At 44.3% G+C, this 22879-nt stretch overlaps 1 protein-coding gene across 1 annotated transcript; it reads right to left on the bottom strand.

Annotated features, from left to right (window-relative positions):
- Positions 1-836: 836 nt before the first annotated feature.
- Positions 837-22688, bottom strand: LOC124268861. Its single transcript, XM_046703887.1, is given in 4 exon segments — positions 837-1095; positions 1097-1224; positions 4127-4276; positions 22207-22688. Coding segments are annotated over 4 exon segments (663 nt in total). The 5' UTR covers positions 22412-22688; the 3' UTR covers positions 837-915.
- Positions 22689-22879: the final 191 nt, after the last annotated feature.

The raw sequence follows: 22879 nt of genomic DNA, 5'->3' as shown, positions 1-22879 counted from the left end.
TCTCAGGTCAAGTCGTTACGACACAGGTCAACGCGATACGACACACACGTGTGACGTACGAGATTAGTATGCAACTACCCATACGTTGACCACGTGGGTAATAAATATGTGTAATTGACGGTCTAAATATTGTCAAAATTCATATATACAACACTTCCTGTATATACATGTACATTGTATATATGTGTAACTGACATGGCCTAAGCAGTGTTTACATACATGAATACATTAGGTATTATCTAAACAATAAATACACTTATGCCATCTACGATCTACATTCAATGTGTATACAACCGAGACGACCTAAACATCTGATACATGTATAACGGACAAGATCTAAACATGGTATAAATGCATTTATAACCAGATTTACGGAAATTCGACAGACTCTGAACAGCACATAAATCGACACTCAAAGTTTACCACAGCACCATTTGTTTCCTTGGAGATCATTCACCGATGAATGGGACAGCACTATTCTAGGGAAACCAGCAGGACAGCATCAAGTTATTACATGATGTGTAATTTGAAAGTTACATTAGGCCCTTAGGGCGTCATACCATTTAACTTTTAACGGCTAAGGCAAGTAGAACAACATAATCAGGGATTTGGACCCACGACCAAAGGTGTTTAGTAGAAGTTGGATTTATGTACAAATACTTGACTATTTTCTTGAAATTTTGTTGAATTAGTTAAATGAATATATACTCCCTGAATTACTGATATGGTTATGGTTATTTAAATAACATAAAGGGTTTATTCCATAATTTGATAGTAAATCCCGGGAGCCGATGTTGGGCTGAATTCCAGATAATTATACCGAGGACCGTCTGTCCGTTGTACCAATACCGTTCTGTGGTCATTGTCAACGCACCGGACCAAGCTTAGTCCAGTTATTGTCTTGTGTTTGATCACCTACTCAACGTCCAATCCAGGGTTAGAATGTCCCCCAAACTGTGAGACGTCCGTCCTAATAAAGTCTCGCTCCACCCCTTCCACGGCGTACAACTTGTTGCTGTCGGGGTCCACGTAGTACCCTGATGTGGTGAAGCGTTCAGGGCTGAAGTTGGGCTTGTTGATAGCGGCGATGAGGAAGGATGAGGAAGCCGATGAAGTCGAAGCCGGCGCCGATGATACAGACAATGAGACACCAGCCGACCTCCCAGTCCGACGTCTGACCGATGGTCACGCCGTACACCACGACTCCGGCTATGTTACACAGAGCTGAAACACGAGGCATGTTAATCAACGGCTGGCTCCCATTCTACACAGATTGGACGTCTATCCCCATTCTGCACGTCTGGCCCCATTCTACCACACACAGATATTGGACGTCTGGTCTCCCCCATTCAACACAGATTGGACGTATGGCCCCATTCTGTACTGGACCTACAATCTGCACAGACTGGACGTCTGCCCCATTGCCTACACAGATTATTGGCCCCATTCTGCACAGTTTGGACGTTTCTATCCTTACAACCCCCATTCTGACATCCCCATTCTGCAGATTGGATGTCTGAGCCCCATTCTGCACAGATTGGACGTCTGGCTACCATTCCACATCTATATTCACCTGTCCACATCTATATCACCATTCACATCTATATCAACCTGTCCACATCTATATCCACAATTCCACATCTATATCTACTTGTCCACATCTATATCCACCTGTCCACATCTATATCCACCTGTCCACATCTATATCCACCATTCCACATCTATATCCACCTGTCCACATCTATATCCACCTGTCCACATCTATATCCATCTGTCCACATCTATATCTACTTGTCCACATCTATATCCACCTGTCCACATCTATATCTACTTGTCCACATCTATATCCACCTGTCCACATCTATATCCACCATTCACATCTATATCTACCATTCCACATCTATATCCACCTGTCCACATCTATATCCACCTGTCCACATCTATATCCACCTGTCCACATCTATATCTACTTGTCCACATCTATATCCACCTGTCCACATCTATATCCACCTTTCCATACATCTATATCCACCATTCCACATCTATATCCACCTGTCCACATCTATATCCACCTTTCCACATCTATATCTACCTGTCCACATCTATATCCATCATTCCATCTATATCCATCTATCCACATCTATATCCACTGTCCACATCTATATCCACCTGTCCACATCTATCTATCCACCATTCCATCATCTATATCCACCTGTCCACATCTATATCCTGTCCTGTCCACATCTATATCCACCTATTCCACATCTATCCATCTCCACATCTGTCCTGTCCACTGTATCCATATCACACTATATCTCCTGTCCACATCTATATCCATCTGTCCACATCTATATCCACCTTTCCACATCTATATCCACCTGTCCACATCTATATCCACCTATTCACATCTATATCCACCTGTCCACATCTATATCCACCTTTCCACATCTATATCTACCTGTCCACATCTATATCCACCTGTCCACATCTATATCCACCTGTCCACATCTATATCCACCATCCACATCTATATCCACCATTCCACATCTATATCCACCTGTCCACATCTATATCCACCATTCCACATCTATATCCACCTGTCCACATCTATATCCACCTTTCCACATCTATATCCACCATTCCACATCTATATCTACCTGTCCACATCTATATCCACCTGTCCACATCTATATCCACCTGTCCACATATATATCCACCTATTCCAACATCTATATCCACCTGTCCACATCTATATCCACCATTCCACATCTATATCCACCTGTCCACATCTATATCCACCATTCCACATCTATATCCACCTGTCCACATCTATATCCACCATTCCACATCTATATCAACCTGTCCACATCTATATCCACCTGTCCACATCTATATCTACCTTGTCCACATCTATATCCACCTATCCACATCTATATCCACCATTCCACATCTATATCCACCTTTCCACATCTATATCCACCTGTCCACATCTATATCCACCTGTCCACATCTATATCCACCTGTCCACATCTATATCCACCATTCCCACATATACATCTACCATTCCACATCTATATCCACCTGTCCACATCTATATCCACCATTCCACATCTATATCCACCTGTCCACATCTATATCCACCTGTTCACATCTATATCCACCTGTCCACATCTATATCCACCTTTCCACATCTATATCCACCATTCCACATCTATATCCACCTTCCACATCTATATCCACCTGTCCACATCTATATCCACCTGTCCACATCTATATCTATATCCACCACATCTTCCACATCCACCTGTCCTATATCCACCATTCCACATCTATATCCTCCTGTCCACATCTATATCCACCATTCACATCTATATCCACCATTCCACATCTATATCCACCATTCCACATCTATATCCACCATTCCACATCTATATCCACCTGTCCACATCTATATCCACCATTCCACATCTATATCCACCTGTCCACATCTATATCCACCATTCCACATCTATATCCACCATTCCACAGCTACCATTTTATTTGCATTCTAGCGACCGAGTCTAATATCATTATTTGTCGTGTTGATTAGGCTGTTTTCCTTGTATACACATACACGGGGAAGGTGTAATGAGAGGGGCCAGCGTGTGGTGACAGATGCTATAGTAAAGTTGTCTAGAGCGAAGGATGTTAGATGCTCCATGGATGTACTTGCAACACACACACAAGCAACAAGCCCCTTCCAGACGAAAACATCGACAGAAAGCACATACCAATATATGAAGTCATGCCAACAACGTCGTAAAACCATATTCACTCGTTCAGTTGTTCGTTCGCTCGCACTATAGTGTGTTTGCAGGGAAAACGTACCGATGAATTTCACTTTAAACAAAAACGTAAATCAAATAATGCGAAATTAAGATTGCGAATCCTCATAACTTTACCTTGCGAATTAAACATTAAAAAAAATCATGAGGATTCGCAATCTTAATTTCACTTTATGTGATTTACTTTTTTGTTTAAAGTGAAATTCATCGGTACGTTTTCACTGCAAACAGACTATAGTTACAGTAAGATTGTGGAGTCGTTTCCTCCAAGGATTCCCAATAAACCGTGTGTCTGTACTTACATGCTAGAAGTGCCAACACCGTCATCGTGAGGAGCATGCATCTGTAGTACAGTCCCAGGGCCACGTAGATGTACACGGGCATCACCACGAGGGGGATGGCGATGAAGATGATGGCGAGACTCTCCATTGCCCGGACTGCATTGAGCCAGTCTGAAACACAAATAGACATCTAACGTTTTTGACAATAATGTTTTGTTTAAACTATACAGGTAAATAAAGACAAAATACAGGTAAATAATGAGACAAAATACAGGTAAATAATGAGACAAATTACAGGTAAATAATGGAACAAAATACAAGTAATGGAACAAAATACAGGTAAATAATGAAACGAAATATAGGTTATTAATGAAACAAAATATAGGTAAATAATGAAACAAAATACAGGGTTCATGCGGCTCTGTAGCTCACCTGAATAGTTTTGTAAATTGGCATGGTTAAACACTGATTACTTAACATATTTAAATTCAAATTGCTTACTGAACTTAACATTACAGGGTTAATGTATTACTCTGTTGGCATCGCTTAGAATGGAACTGGAATTTTTGCACCATTGCTTGGACAAGAAACACATGTCAACCTCGCAATCCCTGTGATAACAATTCACGTGGAACTATGTATCACTACCTGGTGAAATACTAGTATTCTACGCTCAAATATACACCAGTGTCTTGATTATCAGAGTCATGGCAGATACATTGTGGCCTGGAAAAAGCACTGCAGGTTTCACAGCCTTCGTCAGCCCTAATATTCGGATTGTACATCACCCGACAGATCGCTATGCCTATTTCACGCTTACTAAAGCTTCATATCTTCCACTGTCTCCTTAACACATGTTTATTACTTATACGACCCTTAAAGTGTACATGAAGGCTTAAATATTTCTAGCGCGAAGCTCAACTTGTCAAAACAGTACTCTATGTAAGGAGCGTCCTCCTATACAGTACTCGTGAACGAGGCCATAACAGTGCACGCTCTCTGTAGTGACCAGATAGTAAACATTGCCTTACACATATCACACCTCTCCAACTTGTATTGATGTGTGGCTACAATAACCTGGAAATACAAGGAGCATATAGACGGAGCTATACAATAGTCATTTAACAACATTCCTCCTTGTCAACAACTGTGGACAAACTACACGCAGAATCAGTTTGGTTTGTTACCGGGACTTGACAAATGGAAGACTTGTTTCTTGAGACCCACTGAAGTATCCACTGCCCTCTGGTAGCACAGTCGTTAACCCCGTTAAGGTTCCTAGAGACCTCTTCTTGTCTTAAAGGGGAAGTGCACTCGGACATGGTCCAGCAAGCATGTTTTAAGTAGTTCAAATACTGCTACTTCTTATGAGACGTATTGTTTTATGACATGGTGAGAACAGGAGAAAGGACGCCAACTATCTCCCTTGGTTTGTCAGTAGAAGTGTAGTTACATTTGTTCATTATACTACTCAAATAGCACTTCACTGGATATGACATTCACGACTCGAAACACCAAGAGCGTCATGATTTTTTATTATACCATTTACTGAGGATAGAAGGTAGGCCAGTTATGAGGTTAGATTTGCAGGTACTGAGCCTACAATTCGACAGACTAGCATTGGCGAGACCGTGGAAGGTTCGGGGGATCCATAACTTTCAATCCCACTGACCCCCTCCCCGCAGACACCCAGCCACATGACCACCAATCCCACCACCACCACCAATTACCTTTCCAACCACAGCCACACGCCACCCATAACCCACTTTTCTAAACCCTCACCCCCACCCCCACCCCCCCACACACACACCAACACACCACACGTACTTTTGCTGTCTGTAGATTTGGTTATAAGGTATATGAGGTATGTATATTTGACAGTGATTCCTAAACACTTGCAAAGATGATAGGAACAGCTCCCCCTCCCCTTGCATTTGGTACCACATCAACGTGCAACGTGCACACATACAACACGGACAACAACTTCACAACTACTGATAGTTTATACCCTACACAGTTTCCAGATCACAAAGTCAGACAAATATTGCTCTACAGTTTCATCGAATATGTTAAGGAAGAAATGTTTTCAAATGCATCTTGACAAACCTGACTTTAATACTTAAAGCTGTCATTGTATTACAAGCCTACGCCTCTCGAGACAATAGACAGTGCAGGAACTCAGCATGCATTCCACACGTCAACGTTGAAGGTTTCATACAGACATTGGGCAATTCATTCGAGGATCACTCTATAGAGCCGTAATACCAGATCAGTCACGCGAAACCAGGTCAGTCACGCGAGACCAATGTGGCAAATAAAGCCAATTAATCGTCCTGCTCCGTTAAACAAATCTGTTCTCTTTATCTGTGAATAGATCTATAGAATAGGCATGGCTGGTTAAGGAGCTCCCCAAATGGAACGCTGGAGGTAGTGTGATATGTCCGGGGCATGTCCTGCACCACTGACCCGCCTTCAGAACACTCCTCCACCACCGTCTTCTCGTCACGAAACCTCCAAACTATCGCGCTGCCTATTTATGCCACTTCCTTCTCGTTAGTAAAACGTAAACATGTGACAAATGAGACACCAGCTTCAAGGAATATTAGTAAAATAGTTCTTTAATGTGTCGGAAGAAACAAAGGTAACATAATGCTGTCAGTCTGACAGATGAAGACTGATAGGGACTGATAGGGAAGTGGACACTACCTGGTGCTGGTCTCTGATGGTGTTGTGACCTGACCGTGGTATTTCAGGGGAAGGGGGCACTGTGTGGTGTTGTGACCTGACCGTGGTTATATCAGGGGAAGGGGGCACTGTGTGGTGTTGTGACCTGACCGTGGTTATATCAGGGGAAGGGGGCACTGTGTGGTGTTGTGACCTGACCGTGGTATTTCAGGGGAAGGGGGCACTGTGTGGTGTTGTGACCTGACCGTGGTTATATCAGGGGAAGGGGGCACTGTGTGGTGTTGTGACCTGACCGTGGTATTTCAGGGGAAGGGGGCGCTGTGTGGTGTTGTGACCTGACCGTGGTATTTCAGGGGAAGGGGACACTGTGTGGTGTTGTGACCTGACCGTGGTATTTCAGGGAAGGGGCACTGTGTGGTGTTGTGACCTAACCGTGGTTATTTCAGGGGAAGGGGGCACTGTGTGGTGTTGTGACCTGACCGTGGTATTTCAGGGGAAGGGGGCACTGTGTGGTGTTGTGACCTGACCGTGGTATTTCAGGGGAAGGGGGCACTGTGTGGTGTTGTGACCTGACCGTGGTATTTCAGGGGAAGGGGCACTGTGTGGTGTTGTGACCTGACCGTGGTTATTTCAGGGGAAGGGGGCACTGTGTGGTGTTGTGACCTGACCGTGGTTATTTCAGGGAAGGGGCACTGTGTGGTGTTGTGACCTGACCGTGGTTATTTCAGGGGAAGGGGGCACTGTGTGGTGTTGTGACCTGACCGTGGTGGTATTTCAGGGGAAGGGGGCAGGGGAAGTGTGGTGTTGTGACCTGACCGTGGTATTTCAGGGAAGGGGCGCTGTGTGGTGTTGTGACCTGACCGTGGTACCGTGGTATTTCAGGGGAAGGGGCACTGTGTGGTGTTGTGACCTGACCGTGGTATTTCAGGGGAAGGGGGCACTGTGTGGTGTTGTGACCTGACCGTGGTTATTTCAGGGGAAGGGGGCACTGTGTGGTGTTGTGACCTGACCGTGGTTATTTCAGGGGAAGGGGGCACTGTGTGGTGTTGTGACCTGACCGTGGTTATTTCAGGGAAGGGGCACTGTGTGGTGTTGTGACCTGACCGTGGTATTTCAGGGAAGGGGCACTGTGTGGTGTATTTCAGGGGAAGGGGCACTGTGACCTGACCGTGGTTATATCAGGGGAAGGGGCGCTGTGTGGTGTTGCACCTGACCGTGGTATTTGAACTGTGTGGTGTTGTGGACCGTGGTATTTCAGGAAAGGGCACTGTGTGGTGTTGTGTTGTGACCTGACCGTATTCAGGGGAAGGGGCACTGTATTTGACCTGACCGTGGTATTTCAGGGAAGCACTGTGTGGTGTTGTGACCTGACCGTGGTATTTCAGGGGAAGGGGGCGCTGTGTGGTGTTGTGACCTGACCGTGGTATTTCAGGGGAAGGGGGCACTGTGTGGTGTTGTGACCTGACCGTGGTATTTCAGGGGAAGGGGCACTGTGTGGTGTTGTGACCTGACCGTGGCGCAATGTATTTCAGGGAACCGTGGTTATTTCAGGGGAAGGGGCTGTGTGGTGTTGTGACCTGACCGTGGTATTTCAGGGGAAGGGGGCGCTGTGTGGTGTTGTGACCTGACCGTGGTATTTCAGGGGAAGGGGGCGCTGTGTGGTGTTGTGACCTGACCGTGGTATTTCAGGGGAAGGGGGCACTGTGTGGTGTTGTCACCTCACCGTGGTTATTTCATGGGAAGGAGTCACTGCGTTGAATATGACACTGCATACGTATTGATCTGCAATGAGCACAAATATTCATCTGATGCACGCACTGCAATATACACGCGTACTGATCTGATGCATGCACTACAATATACACACGTACTGATCTGATACATGCACTGTGCGATATACACGCGTACCGATCTGACGCATGCACTACAATATACACACGTACTGATCTGATACATGCACTGCGATATACACGCGTACCGATCTGACGCATGCACTACAATATACACACGTACTGATCTGATACATGCACTGCGATATACACGCGTACTGATCTGATGCATGCACTACAATATACACACGTACTGATCTGATGCATGCACTACAATATACACGTGTACTGATCTGATGCATGCACTACAATATACACACGTACTGATCTGATACATGCACTGCGATATACACGCGTATTGATCTAATGCATGCACCAGAATGCCAGAAATCATTTTCAGAAGAAACGAGCGAAGCATTATCACGTGCCAGATGCATATGGAGAGATAGAAGCATATTGATCACCAACTGGAGTCTTTGTTTCCTGGAATGGTTTTTGGACTGTTAGCGACATCAACAATGCTAGAACAAGTAAACATTTAACACTGGAAGGTGAAAGTGACAGGCGCGGTGGGGAAATTTACTCCTGATCAATCAAACTGTGAAGTTGGCACCAGTGATAGTCGATAAAACCTTTGTTACAGCACGCATCAACAGTGTGATAAACGTTGTGTCATTATACACCTTACGCTGTAGCTTGGGAAACCGATTGTGTTTACACGAAAACCACCCAAGTTAAAAACTTTGATGGATGACAAAACCTCTATACAAGTAATACAATTGTTTTTTTATTTTGTCTATCTGTGAACACTCCATAGATATCATGAGCCAGCTTAACAAGATGGCATCTATCAAAGATTCAGACTGGATTTCCCTGCTCTATGTATGTTAACGTCTGTCGGCGATGTGCAGGAAGGTGTGTCTCACTATGTACTGTGTGTTGATAACGCAAGTTTAAACGTACGCAATGAAAGGTAACCAGTCTCTGTCTGTTAAATCATCAGATTTAGTGCTACTTTTTAAGCTCGGTAGCTGTGTGCGTGCGTGTTAAAGTGGTGTACATGTGAGTGTGTGCGTGTAGCATGCTGCGCACGTGCGTGTTTTATGATCAAAGAACTTACACACGGTATACGCCATGGATCTGTGGATCGTGGTGTAAAGCGCAACACTTGCCACTGTGTTGTACCTGCCCGGGGCAAGCTGTCACTCAGCAAACTGTGATACGGATCTCACCCAGCAGGTGTTAATGAGATGTGAAGAGTAGTGAAGTATGTAGGTACATATTTGTGAAGCCACCTGGCTGCTGGTATGATGTGTACAATGCTGTGTTCCCTTTACAATGAGGAGGCAGTGTCTCAGTACACAATCAACATTACAATGAGGAGGCAGTGTCTCAGTACACAATCAACATTACAATGAGGAGGCAGTGTCTCAGTACACAATCATCATTACAATGAGGAGGCAGTGTCTCAGTACACAATCAACATTACAATGAGGAGGCAGTGTCTCAGTACACAATCAACATTACAATGAGGAGGCAGTGTCTCAGTACACAATCAACATTACAATGAGGAGGCAGTGTCTCAGTACACAATCAACATTACAATGAGGAGGCAGTGTCTCGTGGTCAACATTACAATGAGGAGGCAGTGTCTCAGTACACAATCAACATTACAATGAGGAGGCAGTGTCTGTACACAATCAACATTACAATGAGGAGGCAGTGTCTCAGTACACAATCAACATTACAAAGTACACAATCATCATTACAATGACTGTCTGATACACAATCAACATTACAATGAGGAGGCAGTGTGTACACAATCAACATTACAATGAGGAGGCAGTGTCTCAGTACACAATCAACATTACAATGAGGAGGCAGTGTCTCAGTACACAATCAACATTACAATGAGGAGGCAGTGTCTCAGTACACAATCAACATTACAATGAGGAGGCAGTGTCTCAGTACACAATCAACATTACAATGAGGAGGCAGGTCAGTACACAATCAACATTACAATGAGGAGGCAGTGTCTCAGTACACAATCAACATTACAATGAGGAGGCAGTGTCTCAGTACACAATCAACATTACAATGAGGAGGCAGTGTCTCAGTACACAATCAACATTACAATGAGGAGGCAGTGTCTCAGTACACAATCAACATTACAATGACCTGCGAGTCGACTCGACATGATCTAGAGTGTTTATGCAGTTAGATAGGTCTTCAAAGTGACAGCTTCCGTTGATATCAGCACCATGGGATATAGTCATGTCGAGAATAGTATCTGGCAGTAGCATCACGATCTAACAACTGGTGGTAGTTTCATGATCTAACAACTGGTGGTAGTATGATGATCTAACAAGTGGTGGTAGTTTCATGATCTAACAACTGGCAGTAGTATCATGATCTAACAAGTGGTGGTAGTTTCATGATCTAACAACTGGTGGTAGTATGATGATCTAACAACTGGCAGTAGTATCATGATCTAACAAGTGGTGGTAGTTTCATGATCTAACAACTGGTGGTAGTATCATTATCTAACAACTGATGGTAGTATCATGATCTAACAACTGGTGGTAGTATCATGATCTAACAACTGGCAGTAGTATCATGATCTAACAAGTGGTGGTAGTTTCATGATCTAACAACTGGTGGTAGTATGATGATCTAACAACTGGCAGTAGTATCATGATCTAACAAGTGGTGGTAGTTTCATGATCTAACAAGTGGTGGTAGTATGATGATCTAACAACTGGTGGTAGTATGATGATCTAACAACTGGCAGTAGTATCATGATCTAACAAGTGGTGGTAGTTTCATGATCTAACAACTGGCGGTAGTATCATTATCTTACAAATTATGGTAGTATCATGATCTAACAACTGGTGGTATCAATATGTTCCTCAGCGGAGTCGACACCACCCAGGGGTCTCCAACAGTCAGCTATAAGCTATATAGCATATACAGAGGGCGAGAAACTCCACTCACACCTGCAGGTCAAGTAGCATCAACCACAACACCCAGCAGCTGACACAGCCTTGTCTGAGGACATTCACTCAGACTGAATCAATCCTATTGTAGTTCAGTCTACCACATTTACTCATAAGATAAAACATTACTAGCAAGTAAAACAATAATACTACCTCGGACAAGAAATTGAAGATTATTTTGCAGCAGTATCACAGCGAAATGGCATAATAAGTATCGATCTTCGCAGCTGGGATACCATGACATGTATCAGCCAAGTCAGCGAGTCTGACCATCCGATACCCTTTGTGGTCTTTTACAACATGCACGGGTTATTGGAGTTATCAATTATGTCTACATTGGGTGAAATTTTCATATATGATACACATAGCAGCATGTGACTGACATTTCTAACAGAAATAACTCATGTCATTTCACGTATATAGTTATATGCATTTTGTTATATAAAAACCATTCATGTACATGTGCAGTACCAGGCGTTAAGGGAGTGGTCCCCGCTGTATGCACAACGTGTGTACGTGACGATGTTGTCACTGGGTGCACTGTGTGACCATGGTGTGTCGGTGGGATAGCATGGTAGTCAACAAATGTTTACTTCTCGTTCTGGCTTAATTGAAACTGTAACCTTTACATCGGTGATAGCGGTGTTTCATATAAATGGTCTTATCCGTGCTGGTACACAGTTATACAGCTGGTGCAATTAGACACCGTAATAGTGCTGGTGCAATTAGACACCGTAACAGTGCTGGTGCAATTAGACACCGTAACAGTGCTGGTGCAATTAGACACCGTAACAGTGCTGGTGCAATTAGACACCGTAACAGTGATGGTGCAATTAGACACCGTAACAGTGATGGTGCAATTAGACACCGTAATAGTGCTGGTGCAATTAGACACCTTAACAGTGATGGTGCAATTAGACACCGTAATAGTGCTGGTGCAATTAGACACCGTAACAGTGAGCAATTAGACACTGTAACAGTGCTGGTGCAATTAACACCGTAATAGTGCTGGTGCAATTAGACAGTAACAGTGATGGTGCAATTAGACACCGTAACAGTGCTGGTGCAATTAGACACCGTAACAGTGCTGGTGCAATTAGACACCGTAATAGTGCTGGTGCAATTAGACACCTTAACAGTGTTGGTGCAATTAGACACCGTAATAGTGCTGGTGCAATTAGACACCGTAATAGTGCTGGTGAGTGCTGGTGCAATTAGACACCGTAATAGTGCTGGTGCATTAGACACCGTAATAGTGCTGGTGCAATTAGACACCGTAAACAGACACCTTAACAGTGATGGTGCAATTAGACACCGTAATAGTGCTGGTGCAATTAGACACCTTAACAGTGATGGTGCAATTAGACACCTTAACAGTGCTGGTGCAATTAGACACCTTAACAGTGATGGTGCAATTAGACACCGTAACAGTGCTGGTGCAATTAGACACCTTAACAGTGATGGTGCAATTAGACACCGTAACAGTGCTGGTGCAATTAGACACACCAATTAACACCGTAATAGTGCTGGTGCAATTAGACACCGTAACAGTGCTGGTGCAATTAGACACCTTAACAGTGCTGGTGCAATTAGACACCGTAACAGTGCTGGTGCAATTAGACACCTTAACAGTGCTGGTGCAATTAGACACCGTAACAGTGCTGGTGCAATTAGACACCTTAACAGTGCTGGTGCAATTAGACATCGTAATAGTGCTGGTGCAATTAGACACCTTTAGTGCTGGTGCAATTAGACACCTTAACAGTGCTGGTGCAATTAGACACCGTAACAGTGCTGGTGCAATTAGACACAGTGATGGTGCTTAACACACAGCTGGTGCAATTAGACACCTTAACAGTGATGGTGCAATTAGACACCGTAACAGAGCTGGTGCAATTAGACACCTTAACAGAGCTGGTGCAATTAGACACCTTAACAGTGTTGGTGCAATTAGACACCGTAACAGTGCTGGTGCAATCATATGTTGGACTGGAACAGGAGCAACTCATTCCGGGAGTCACTGTGTATACAACCTTACGGGGAAGGTGTTGGGAGAGAATATAAGGCGTCTTACGTTTGCAGTATATTAGTTGGTACTTTTATCCCCAATCATGATAACCGTTACTTTAGATACTTGCATCGGTTAACAGGTGATTACTCAATGGTTACGACAAATATGAACACGTTAATAGTATTAGCTGACTTGGCAACACTTTAACACAGGCTCTGTTGTCCTTTAACAATTAAAACATCTCCTGAAGTTGCTCCTACGAACAATGAAGTCATATTTTGGAGTTCTCTTATTACACGAGTTTCACACACAGATAGAATCAGTTCACAGAGCCCACACACTGACGGTGATGTACAGTAGTGCTAGTTCTCAGAGGCAGGTATGACTCACCTCCCTGTAGCAGATATATACCCACTGACACGAGCTGTGATGTCACGCCCAACTCAAGCCAACATAACGTTTAAAAACACCAAATCTCAGTTTCACGGTTATTTTACAGCCTTGTGTCTGTGTTTGATGCTGACAATATGACATGCTCTCTAACAACCGAGGTTACATTTGCTTTCCACTTGACATTAACGGTTGTCACCATACTCTCGTGTAAAGGCTTCAACAAGTCGTTTATCGGCTTACATCAGTATCGATATACTGAACAAAACAATATTTACCGATGTTCCTGGTGGGTAAAGGTAGAAAGGGTGGCCAGTTGATATACAAGCCACGCAACTCGGTGTGCACGGTTCTTATTGTCGTGGGTTCGAATCCCAGAGTCCAGCCGATAATTCTCCCTGGTGTGTCAGTCAGAAGTGAGTCTACAATCTGTGTCGTTTTGTGATTTTCCATAACATTAAGCCGACACGTTGCTCAAAGTAGCGTTAATCCTATGTTACACAATTCACGCCACTGGCTGATTACTAGGAACACACTGAAACATGTGGATGTCTGGAGCTGGTACCGTCACACCCTTCTCGCTGTGTTATACCAGGGTGTCCGTTATATTGGGTGTATCTGTACATGGTGCTGTAAACGTTCCCTTAGTTTACCAGTATTATTTTTAGATCGTATAATGTAAGGTTTCGGACCTACAGTCCAATACTTGTTTTCACAATCCATGGATAGTATCTCCGATCTGATTTGATTACATGTATATCGATAAATTACATTTGGCTGTTTTAATTGTGATATTTTTGCAATGGGCTATTCCTATCCTGACAGGATGCTGAGAATCGAGGGGAAGTGATTTAATGATCAGCACGTAGGTGCAGCTTTTGTTCATAAGACAGAATTGTAAACAAAACGACGTAGCTCTAGATTATTTACAAAGGGTGTACGTTTTCGGGAAGCTTTAACTATTGATATAGGTATTAATGTTCTTATGTAAAACAATTCCCTTGCCTAATCATTATAAATCAATGCCCAATGACATTGGATTAAAAGACATATGGTTCTACATCTTGATGCTTCTGCCAACTGCGAGATCACCAGGACCTGTGTCTCAGGAGTAGGCTTACACCATAGTCTTGCCCGAGGTAATTGTCTCGTTATAGACAGTCACTTCAACCGTCCCAAGAACAAACATCGCTTCTCAAACAGGGTTGTCGTTGTTAAGGAGCTCTATCCAGCGTAACAACTGGATCTCTTCTACACAAACACAGCACTGTACAGACACTGGTGGGCGGGGGGCACGGGGGTAGAATGAAGAACAAGGGTGACAGCGGTAAACAGACGTGGGTGTGGTTATATGTTGACCTTTACGTTTATTCGTACACCCTGTTGAGGGATCGCAGTATTGATCGGGGTGCAATCTGGAATGTCAGGAGCCAGCAGAACCTTTAGATTAAGTACATGTTTAAAAATGTCATGACAAGCAGTGTGTGTAGAAAGATATACATGGTGTATTATGATGATGTCTTGTTATGAATTAAAACCCATCAGAGTCAGTTTCTCATTCTTAGATTCATCACCACCGTCATCATCATCATCATCATCATCATCGTCATCATCATCATCGTTATCATCATCATCACAAAGTTGTTATGTAATTGATTTATCGTGTTTGAACAAAATTGCCACATGTTCAGATAGATGAAGGAGGGCCGTACATTGGCATTACATTGCATATACATATGCTATCTATATCTTATCACAACAGCACCCCCTACCCCTACCCCTCCCCCCGCCAAGCACTACGGTACAATACCCACTAACACTGGGGTGACAGCCCGTCTGTCGACATTCCTCGTCCCCGTCTACACTCAGCTCATATCAATGGCGATGTCCATAGCTGTAGGTTGGGAGGAGGTGGCGAATTCATTGGGGGCTTTCATGGACACAGACATTCATGCATAGTGATCATACACTAGGGGACATTCTGACGTCCTTCATTTGTATTCGTTTGAAATGTCATTACCCCGCGACTCCGCCGGGTACTCCTCACACCATCAGCATTATATCATACGTCATTAAATAGCAATTACATATTACTTATCAGTAAATTTACATGAAAAGATATGTATCTCATCGTACATATAAGAAGGCCAGTTCTTGTTATAACATATTTCAAAAAGACTGGATGGTCATGCTCGCTGACTTTGTTGATTATGTCATCGTATCCCAGTGTAGAATATCTGGATTGTTGCTAAAAGCGACGTTAAACAATACTGGCTCCAAGCAGGTATGTTGGGACTAGCCCGTACACGTTTTCTGAATGTCAATGGTATTCAAAAGACTAGCAGAATTTGTAATACTTTGTTGGGTATTTCATGGTCCACTGACCACTAAGTGGACCAGCCACCGACCCAGGGAGTGAGCCATGAAGTCCTTCCATACCGCCATTGACGGTCGGCCACGCTCTCTCTACTTGGGAAACCGTTATGATCGGGACTTCGGAGATATCAGCTGAATCCAGTTGATTAACAAACCGGATGAATAAATAACTGTAGTTATCTTCCGATATGTGTATGTGTAGACCTTCCCGATATTCCATTCCAGAAGGCGTGTTTTGTCTTTACATATGCTTGATATCTGTGACATTCCGCTTGAAGATGTGACTCCAGTTATGTGAATATACACCGACTCTTGCACAGATGGGAAACGATCGAGAGAGGCTGTCGCAGGTTTTGAAGTATTTTGTTATGTCACTTTCCCGTTTTAATGCTGACAAGACTTGGCATATTTTACACTCTTGGTGAACAGAAAAACATCTCCAAGCCACGATTTCTGTAGCCGTGTAAATACCGTTATAATTACTTTCAAAAACCCTGAACAGTCGCACAGTTGTGAGCTAGTGGGAGTGAAGCAAGGTGCTCGTTTAGAAGTCGGGGCACTCTATGTTCACATACACGCTGTTGAGAAAGTTTCATTTAGCTTTGTTCAAGGTAGACAGTTTCACCCGATTCTGGCGAACTGAATAACCTAACGTTTATATAGGTATGTATTATGTCAGTCACTGCTGGCAACTACTTTATATACCATAGTTACAGACAATATAGAGCCATACCTCCATTCTAGTGGGCTCTTCCACAGGTAACGTGGTAACGTATTATCACAGTATTAGTTGAGGGTGGAAGGTAGGTGATGGGGTTGCGGGGTGGGGTTTGGGAGTGGGATGGGGTGGTGTAGGGAAGGGTGGTAGTGTTCTCAAGATGAGGGTACAGTACGGTGGGTGCAGCTTTGAATATGGAAGAATGTGGACCTCGCCCAGATGTGCAGGTTGGAATGTCGCCCTCACAATAGGCTGTTCTTGATATAGCAGTACTTGATGATGAATCACAGCAGGTAGAGTGCTTCCGCCACCTGGGTGTTACACAACACATGGCTTGTTGTACAGCGGGTGTTCTGGACTATAGATACAGCAGCAAACCGCCGACACCTGGGTGTTAACACGACACATGGCTTGTTGTACAGCAGGTGTTCTGGACTATAGATATAGCAGCAAACCGCCGACACCTGGGTGTTAACACGACACATGGCTTGTTGTACAGCGGGTGTTCTGGACTATAGATATAGCAGCAAACCGCCGACACCTGGGTGTTAACACGACACATGGCTTGTTGTACAGCAGGTGTTCTGGACTATAGATATAGCAGCAAACCGCCGACACCTGGGTAGTAGCAGCAAACCGCCGACACCTGGGTGTTACACGACACATGGCTTGTTGTACAGCGGGTGTTCTGGACTATAGATATAGCAGCAAACCGCCGACACCTGGGTGTTACACGACACATGGCTTGTTGTACAGCGGGTGTTCTGGACTATAGATACAGCAGCAAACCGCCGACACCTGGGTGTTACACGACACATGGCTTGTTGTACAGCGGGTGTTCTGGACTATAGATATAGCAGCAAACCGCCGACACCTGGGTGTTACAGCAAACCGCCACATGGCTTGTTGTACAGCGGGTGTTCTGGACTATAGATACAGCAGCAAACCGCCGACACCTGGGTGTTAACACGACACATGGCTTGTTGTACAGCGGGTGTTCTGGACTATAGATACAGCAGCAAACCGCCGACACCTGGGTGTTACACGACACATGGCTTGTTGTACAGCGGGTGTTCTGGACTATAGATATAGCAGCAAACCGCCGACACCTGGGTGTTACACGACACATGGCTTGTTGTACAGCGGGTGTTCTGGACTATAGATATAGCAGCAAACCGCCGACACCTGGGTGTTACACGACACATGGCTTGTTGTACAGCGGGTGTTCTGGACTATAGATACAGCAGCAAACCGCCGACACCTGGGTGTTACACGACACATGGCTTGTTGTACAGCGGGTGTTCTGGACTATAGATATAGCAGCAAACCGCCGACACCTGGGTGTTACACGACACATGGCTTGTTGTACAGCGGGTGTTCTGGACTATAGATATAGCAGCAAACCGCCGACACCTGGGTGTTACACGACACATGGCTTGTTGTACAGCAGGTGTTCTGGACTATAGATACAGCAGCAAACCGCCGACACCTGGGTGTTAACACGACACATGGCTTGTTGTACAGCGGGTGTTCTGGACTATAGATACAGCAGCAAACCGCCGACACCTGGGTGTTAACACGACACATGGCTTGTTGTACAGCGGGTGTTCTGGACTATAGATACAGCAGCAAACCGCCGACACCTGGGTGTTACACGACACATGGCTTGTTGTACAGCGGGTGTTCTGGACTATAGATATAGCAGCAAACCGCCGACACCTGGGTGTTACACGACACATGGCTTGTTGTACAGCGGGTGTTCTGGACTATAGATACAGCAGCAAACCGCCGACACCTGGGTGTTACACGACACATGGCTTGTTGTACAGCGGGTGTTCTGGACTATAGATACAGCAGCAAACCGCCGACACCTGGGTGTTACACGACACATGGCTTGTTGTACAGCGGGTGTTCTGGACTATAGATACAGCAGCAAACCGCCGACACCTGGGTGTTACACGACACATGGCTTGTTGTACAGCGGGTGTTCTGGACTATAGATACAGCAGCAAACCGCCGACACCTGGGTGTTACACGACACATGGCTTGTTGTACAGCGGGTGTTCTGGACTATAGATACAGCAGCAAACCGCCGACACCTGGGTGTTACACGACACATGGCTTGTTGTACAGCGGGTGTTCTGGACTATAGATACAGCAGCAAACCGCCGACACCTGGGTGTTACACGACACATGGCTTGTTGTACAGCGGGTGTTCTGGACTATAGATACAGCAGCAAACCGCCGACACCTGGGTGTTACACGACACATGGCTTGTTGTACAGCGGGTGTTCTGGACTATAGATACAGCAGCAAACCGCCGACACCTGGGTGTTACACGACACATGGCTTGTTGTACAGCGGGTGTTCAGGACTATAGATACAGCAGCAAACCACCTATAGTCCTGATGAGTATTACGCAGACGAGGTCCTAGTTGTGACAAGCGTCATACCTTGATTTATCCACATGTTCCTACAGGTCGGTACTGACAGCAGCAGCTTGATGGGGTAACATATATACTTCCCATCAAAAGTTTTGACTCACTGAAAACACTCACCATATGATTGATTTCTCCACTAACTTTGGGGGACCAACTGCAAACTTTATGCAGATGAATTGCAAGAGGACCATGCATCAGATTGCTGAAAAGCATGTGCACATATGCATGGGAACAGCTGCATTTTGGTGTAAGGTTTTGTTAAGGATTCGCCAATTTTCACTCAGTTTTATCATTTCTTGAACTCATGACAATAATCTTTTCAACTGTACGAATTTGTTTTACAATACATCAGTTCATGTGTAAACAGTACCTTTAAACAGTATGGAATATTTTTCAAAATTTAGTTTAGAACAGTTGCCTGAAGTAAGTGGCTATATTTTCACTAGTGAGTCTTAACTTTTGAGGGGAAGTATATAATAATAATAATAAAGTTCATATTTGTATTGCGCCTTAATCCAAAATTTGCTCAAAGGCGCAGGTCATAGGCTCGTTTGAACAATAGGATCTCCAGATCACTTTGAAATATATGAGGCATTGCGTCCACCAGTGCTTGTCATCCACCATTATATGTTGCTGCTGAGTTGATATTCTGCTGGTACAGCTGCCTAAAGTCTAAAAGCGTTCACGGATTCGATAAAGAATACCCGTTTTGACGTTATTGTTGTCCGTATACACCCATAACAATCAGCTGTAAACAATACATGTACATGTGGCACTGACCACTCTCCGGCGGTCACGATATGGACGTATTTACAGCACACAGGAATAGACAAACATCAGACATCCTGATTCAATTAGATACTTTCATATTTGAAACTGAGTGATAATTATGTATAATGCATGTCAGGCGTCGGTTATTTATGTGTACATGGAGACACAAGCCAGTCCACGCCAGGTCATATGTCATCGTTAATGGATCCCAATTACCGGAGAAGTGGACACTGGCCGCTTTAATGAATCCGCATGTCGACATGACCAGTTAATGACATATCGTGTACACAGAGACCGCCTTCTGGCAAGACAAGTTGAACTTGTACTTGATGTTAGTACCATAGGTAAATTAAAAATCCTTGAAAGAATACAACTGTATGTTACATGTGGCCAGATGACAGTGTATGACCAGTGTTACATGTGGCCAGGTGGTAGTGTATGACTAGTGTTACATGTGGTCAGATGACAGTGTATGACTAGTGTTACATGTGGCCAGGTGACAGTGTATGACTAGTGTTACATGTGGCCAGGTGACAGTGTATGACTAGTGTGTGACAGTGTATGACTACATGTGGCCAGGTGACGGTAGTGTATGACTGACTAGTGTTACATGTGGTCAGTGTATGACTAGTGTGACATGACTAGTGTTACATGTGGAGCCCAGGTGACAGTGTATGACTAGTGTTACATGTGGCCAGGTGACAGTGTATGACTAGTGTTACATGTGGCCAGGTGGTAGTGTATGACTAGTGTTACATGTGGTCAGATGACAGTGTATGACTAGTGTTATATGTGGCCAGGTGGTAGTGTATGACTAGTATTACATGTGACCAGGTGGTAGTGTATGACTAGTGTTACATGTGACCAGGTGGTAGTGTATGACCAGTGTTACATGTGGCCAGGTGACAGTGTATGACTAGTGTTACATGTGGTCAGATGACAGTGTATGACTAGTGTTACATGTGGCCAGGTGACAGTGTATGACTAGTGTTACATGTGGCCAGGTGACAGTGTATGACTAGTGTTACATGTGGCCAGGTGGTAGTGTTTGACTAGTGTTATATGTGGCCAGGTGGTAGTGTTTGACCAGTGTTACATGTTCCGAGGTTACATGTGACCCGGGTTTTTTGTCAGTGGGAATTGTACAGCTGACCCTGCTTTTGGCAGATATTTCTGAGAATGGAGTTATATCTCTGTATTTTAAATGTAAAGGAACCATCCAGCCATAGACGTGGCCTTGTCCGACTGCCACTTTCGGGGTGGACAGAAGACAAGGAGGCAGTTATTCTGTTAAGATGTTTGACGAAAGGAGGAGTGTAGACATCAAGACATACATCATCATAACCATACTGACGAAGCAAGCAGGTCGTTTGTGGATGAAGCAGACATACCCTCTATTACTTTCACAGAACAACAATAACGACTCTTTTACAGCACACGACAGATCATTGACCCGTGACGATGCTTGAAGATGTGCTGGCGTCGGGAAAACGCTATACGATTTGGGGCGTATTAGACATCTTGTACAAATGAATGATTATGCTCTGAGAGGGAGCATCTCTCGATGCTGTCTGTTCTCAGTACTGACAAGGAAAAGTTCAAACAGGACTTGTTATGTTCATTAGTCGTCCAAACTGAAGTTGGAAACAGTTAACACACTAACAGTGACAGCAAAGCTCTATTTCTACAGGATTCTAAATTGTATACAAAGAAAAACATAAATATAGGTCATATGTTCAAATACTAGGGAAAAGCAGCGAAAATATTATTTTTGGTAAGAGGAATGTTTGTTTGAGAATACTGTTACATATAAACTATATATACCAGACATCGACACTATGTCGTTTGTCGTCTGTTATAAGCTGTATGCGCACAATAACTCACCATCCACGTGCCACGGATATTCGTACTGGAAGCAGTCAATGTTCGAGCCTCCAACACACTTCACGTGTCTCCATAATCCAAACGAACCGAAGCGATCCGACGCCCAGTACGGAGCTGCGAAAGACAGGATCTGCAATGATTCCGCCAAAAGGAGGGCTATGCATGCGACAAAGGGTATAGCCGCAGCTCCAAATACACTCGCCATTCTTTAAGATATCCAAGAGTCAGAAATGATAACTCCAAAGCTCACTCCAAAGCTGAAAAGGTTAAAGCGATGAGGAGGTCTTAACTGTCGTCTGCTGCGAACTATCGTCTGGTTATACCTATCGTCTGCCTGGAGCTAACAACACTGAAACCATTCACAACAGCGGAGGATGCATCGCATGCTGAGTTTACGGGTAGTCACGTGGTTGGAACTCGACAAGCCAGTTTGTGAAAACGCCAGTGTTACCTCGGAAGGAACTTATTAATAGTAAACCTTTCAATCTTGTATGTGGGGTAAAATGATTGAGTTGAACTGGCAACGCGAGTGAAAGCTCGCGACAGCTGGGGACGTCAAACCCTACTATTGCAATGCGCGCCTGCGTTGTGCTGGGAGAAGAGTTGTCGCGAGTTACAAATCACCTGCACGTATTTATGCCTGCATACCAGGAAACCTGGGGTAAATGGGATT

The sequence above is a fragment of the Haliotis rubra genome, unplaced genomic scaffold, assembly GCF_003918875.1.
Source record: "Haliotis rubra isolate DU_JTF1 unplaced genomic scaffold, ASM391887v1 Scf140, whole genome shotgun sequence".
In the NCBI taxonomy this organism is placed as follows: domain Eukaryota; kingdom Metazoa; phylum Mollusca; class Gastropoda; order Lepetellida; family Haliotidae; genus Haliotis; species Haliotis rubra.
This window is presented reverse-complemented; position numbering and strand designations above follow the sequence as displayed.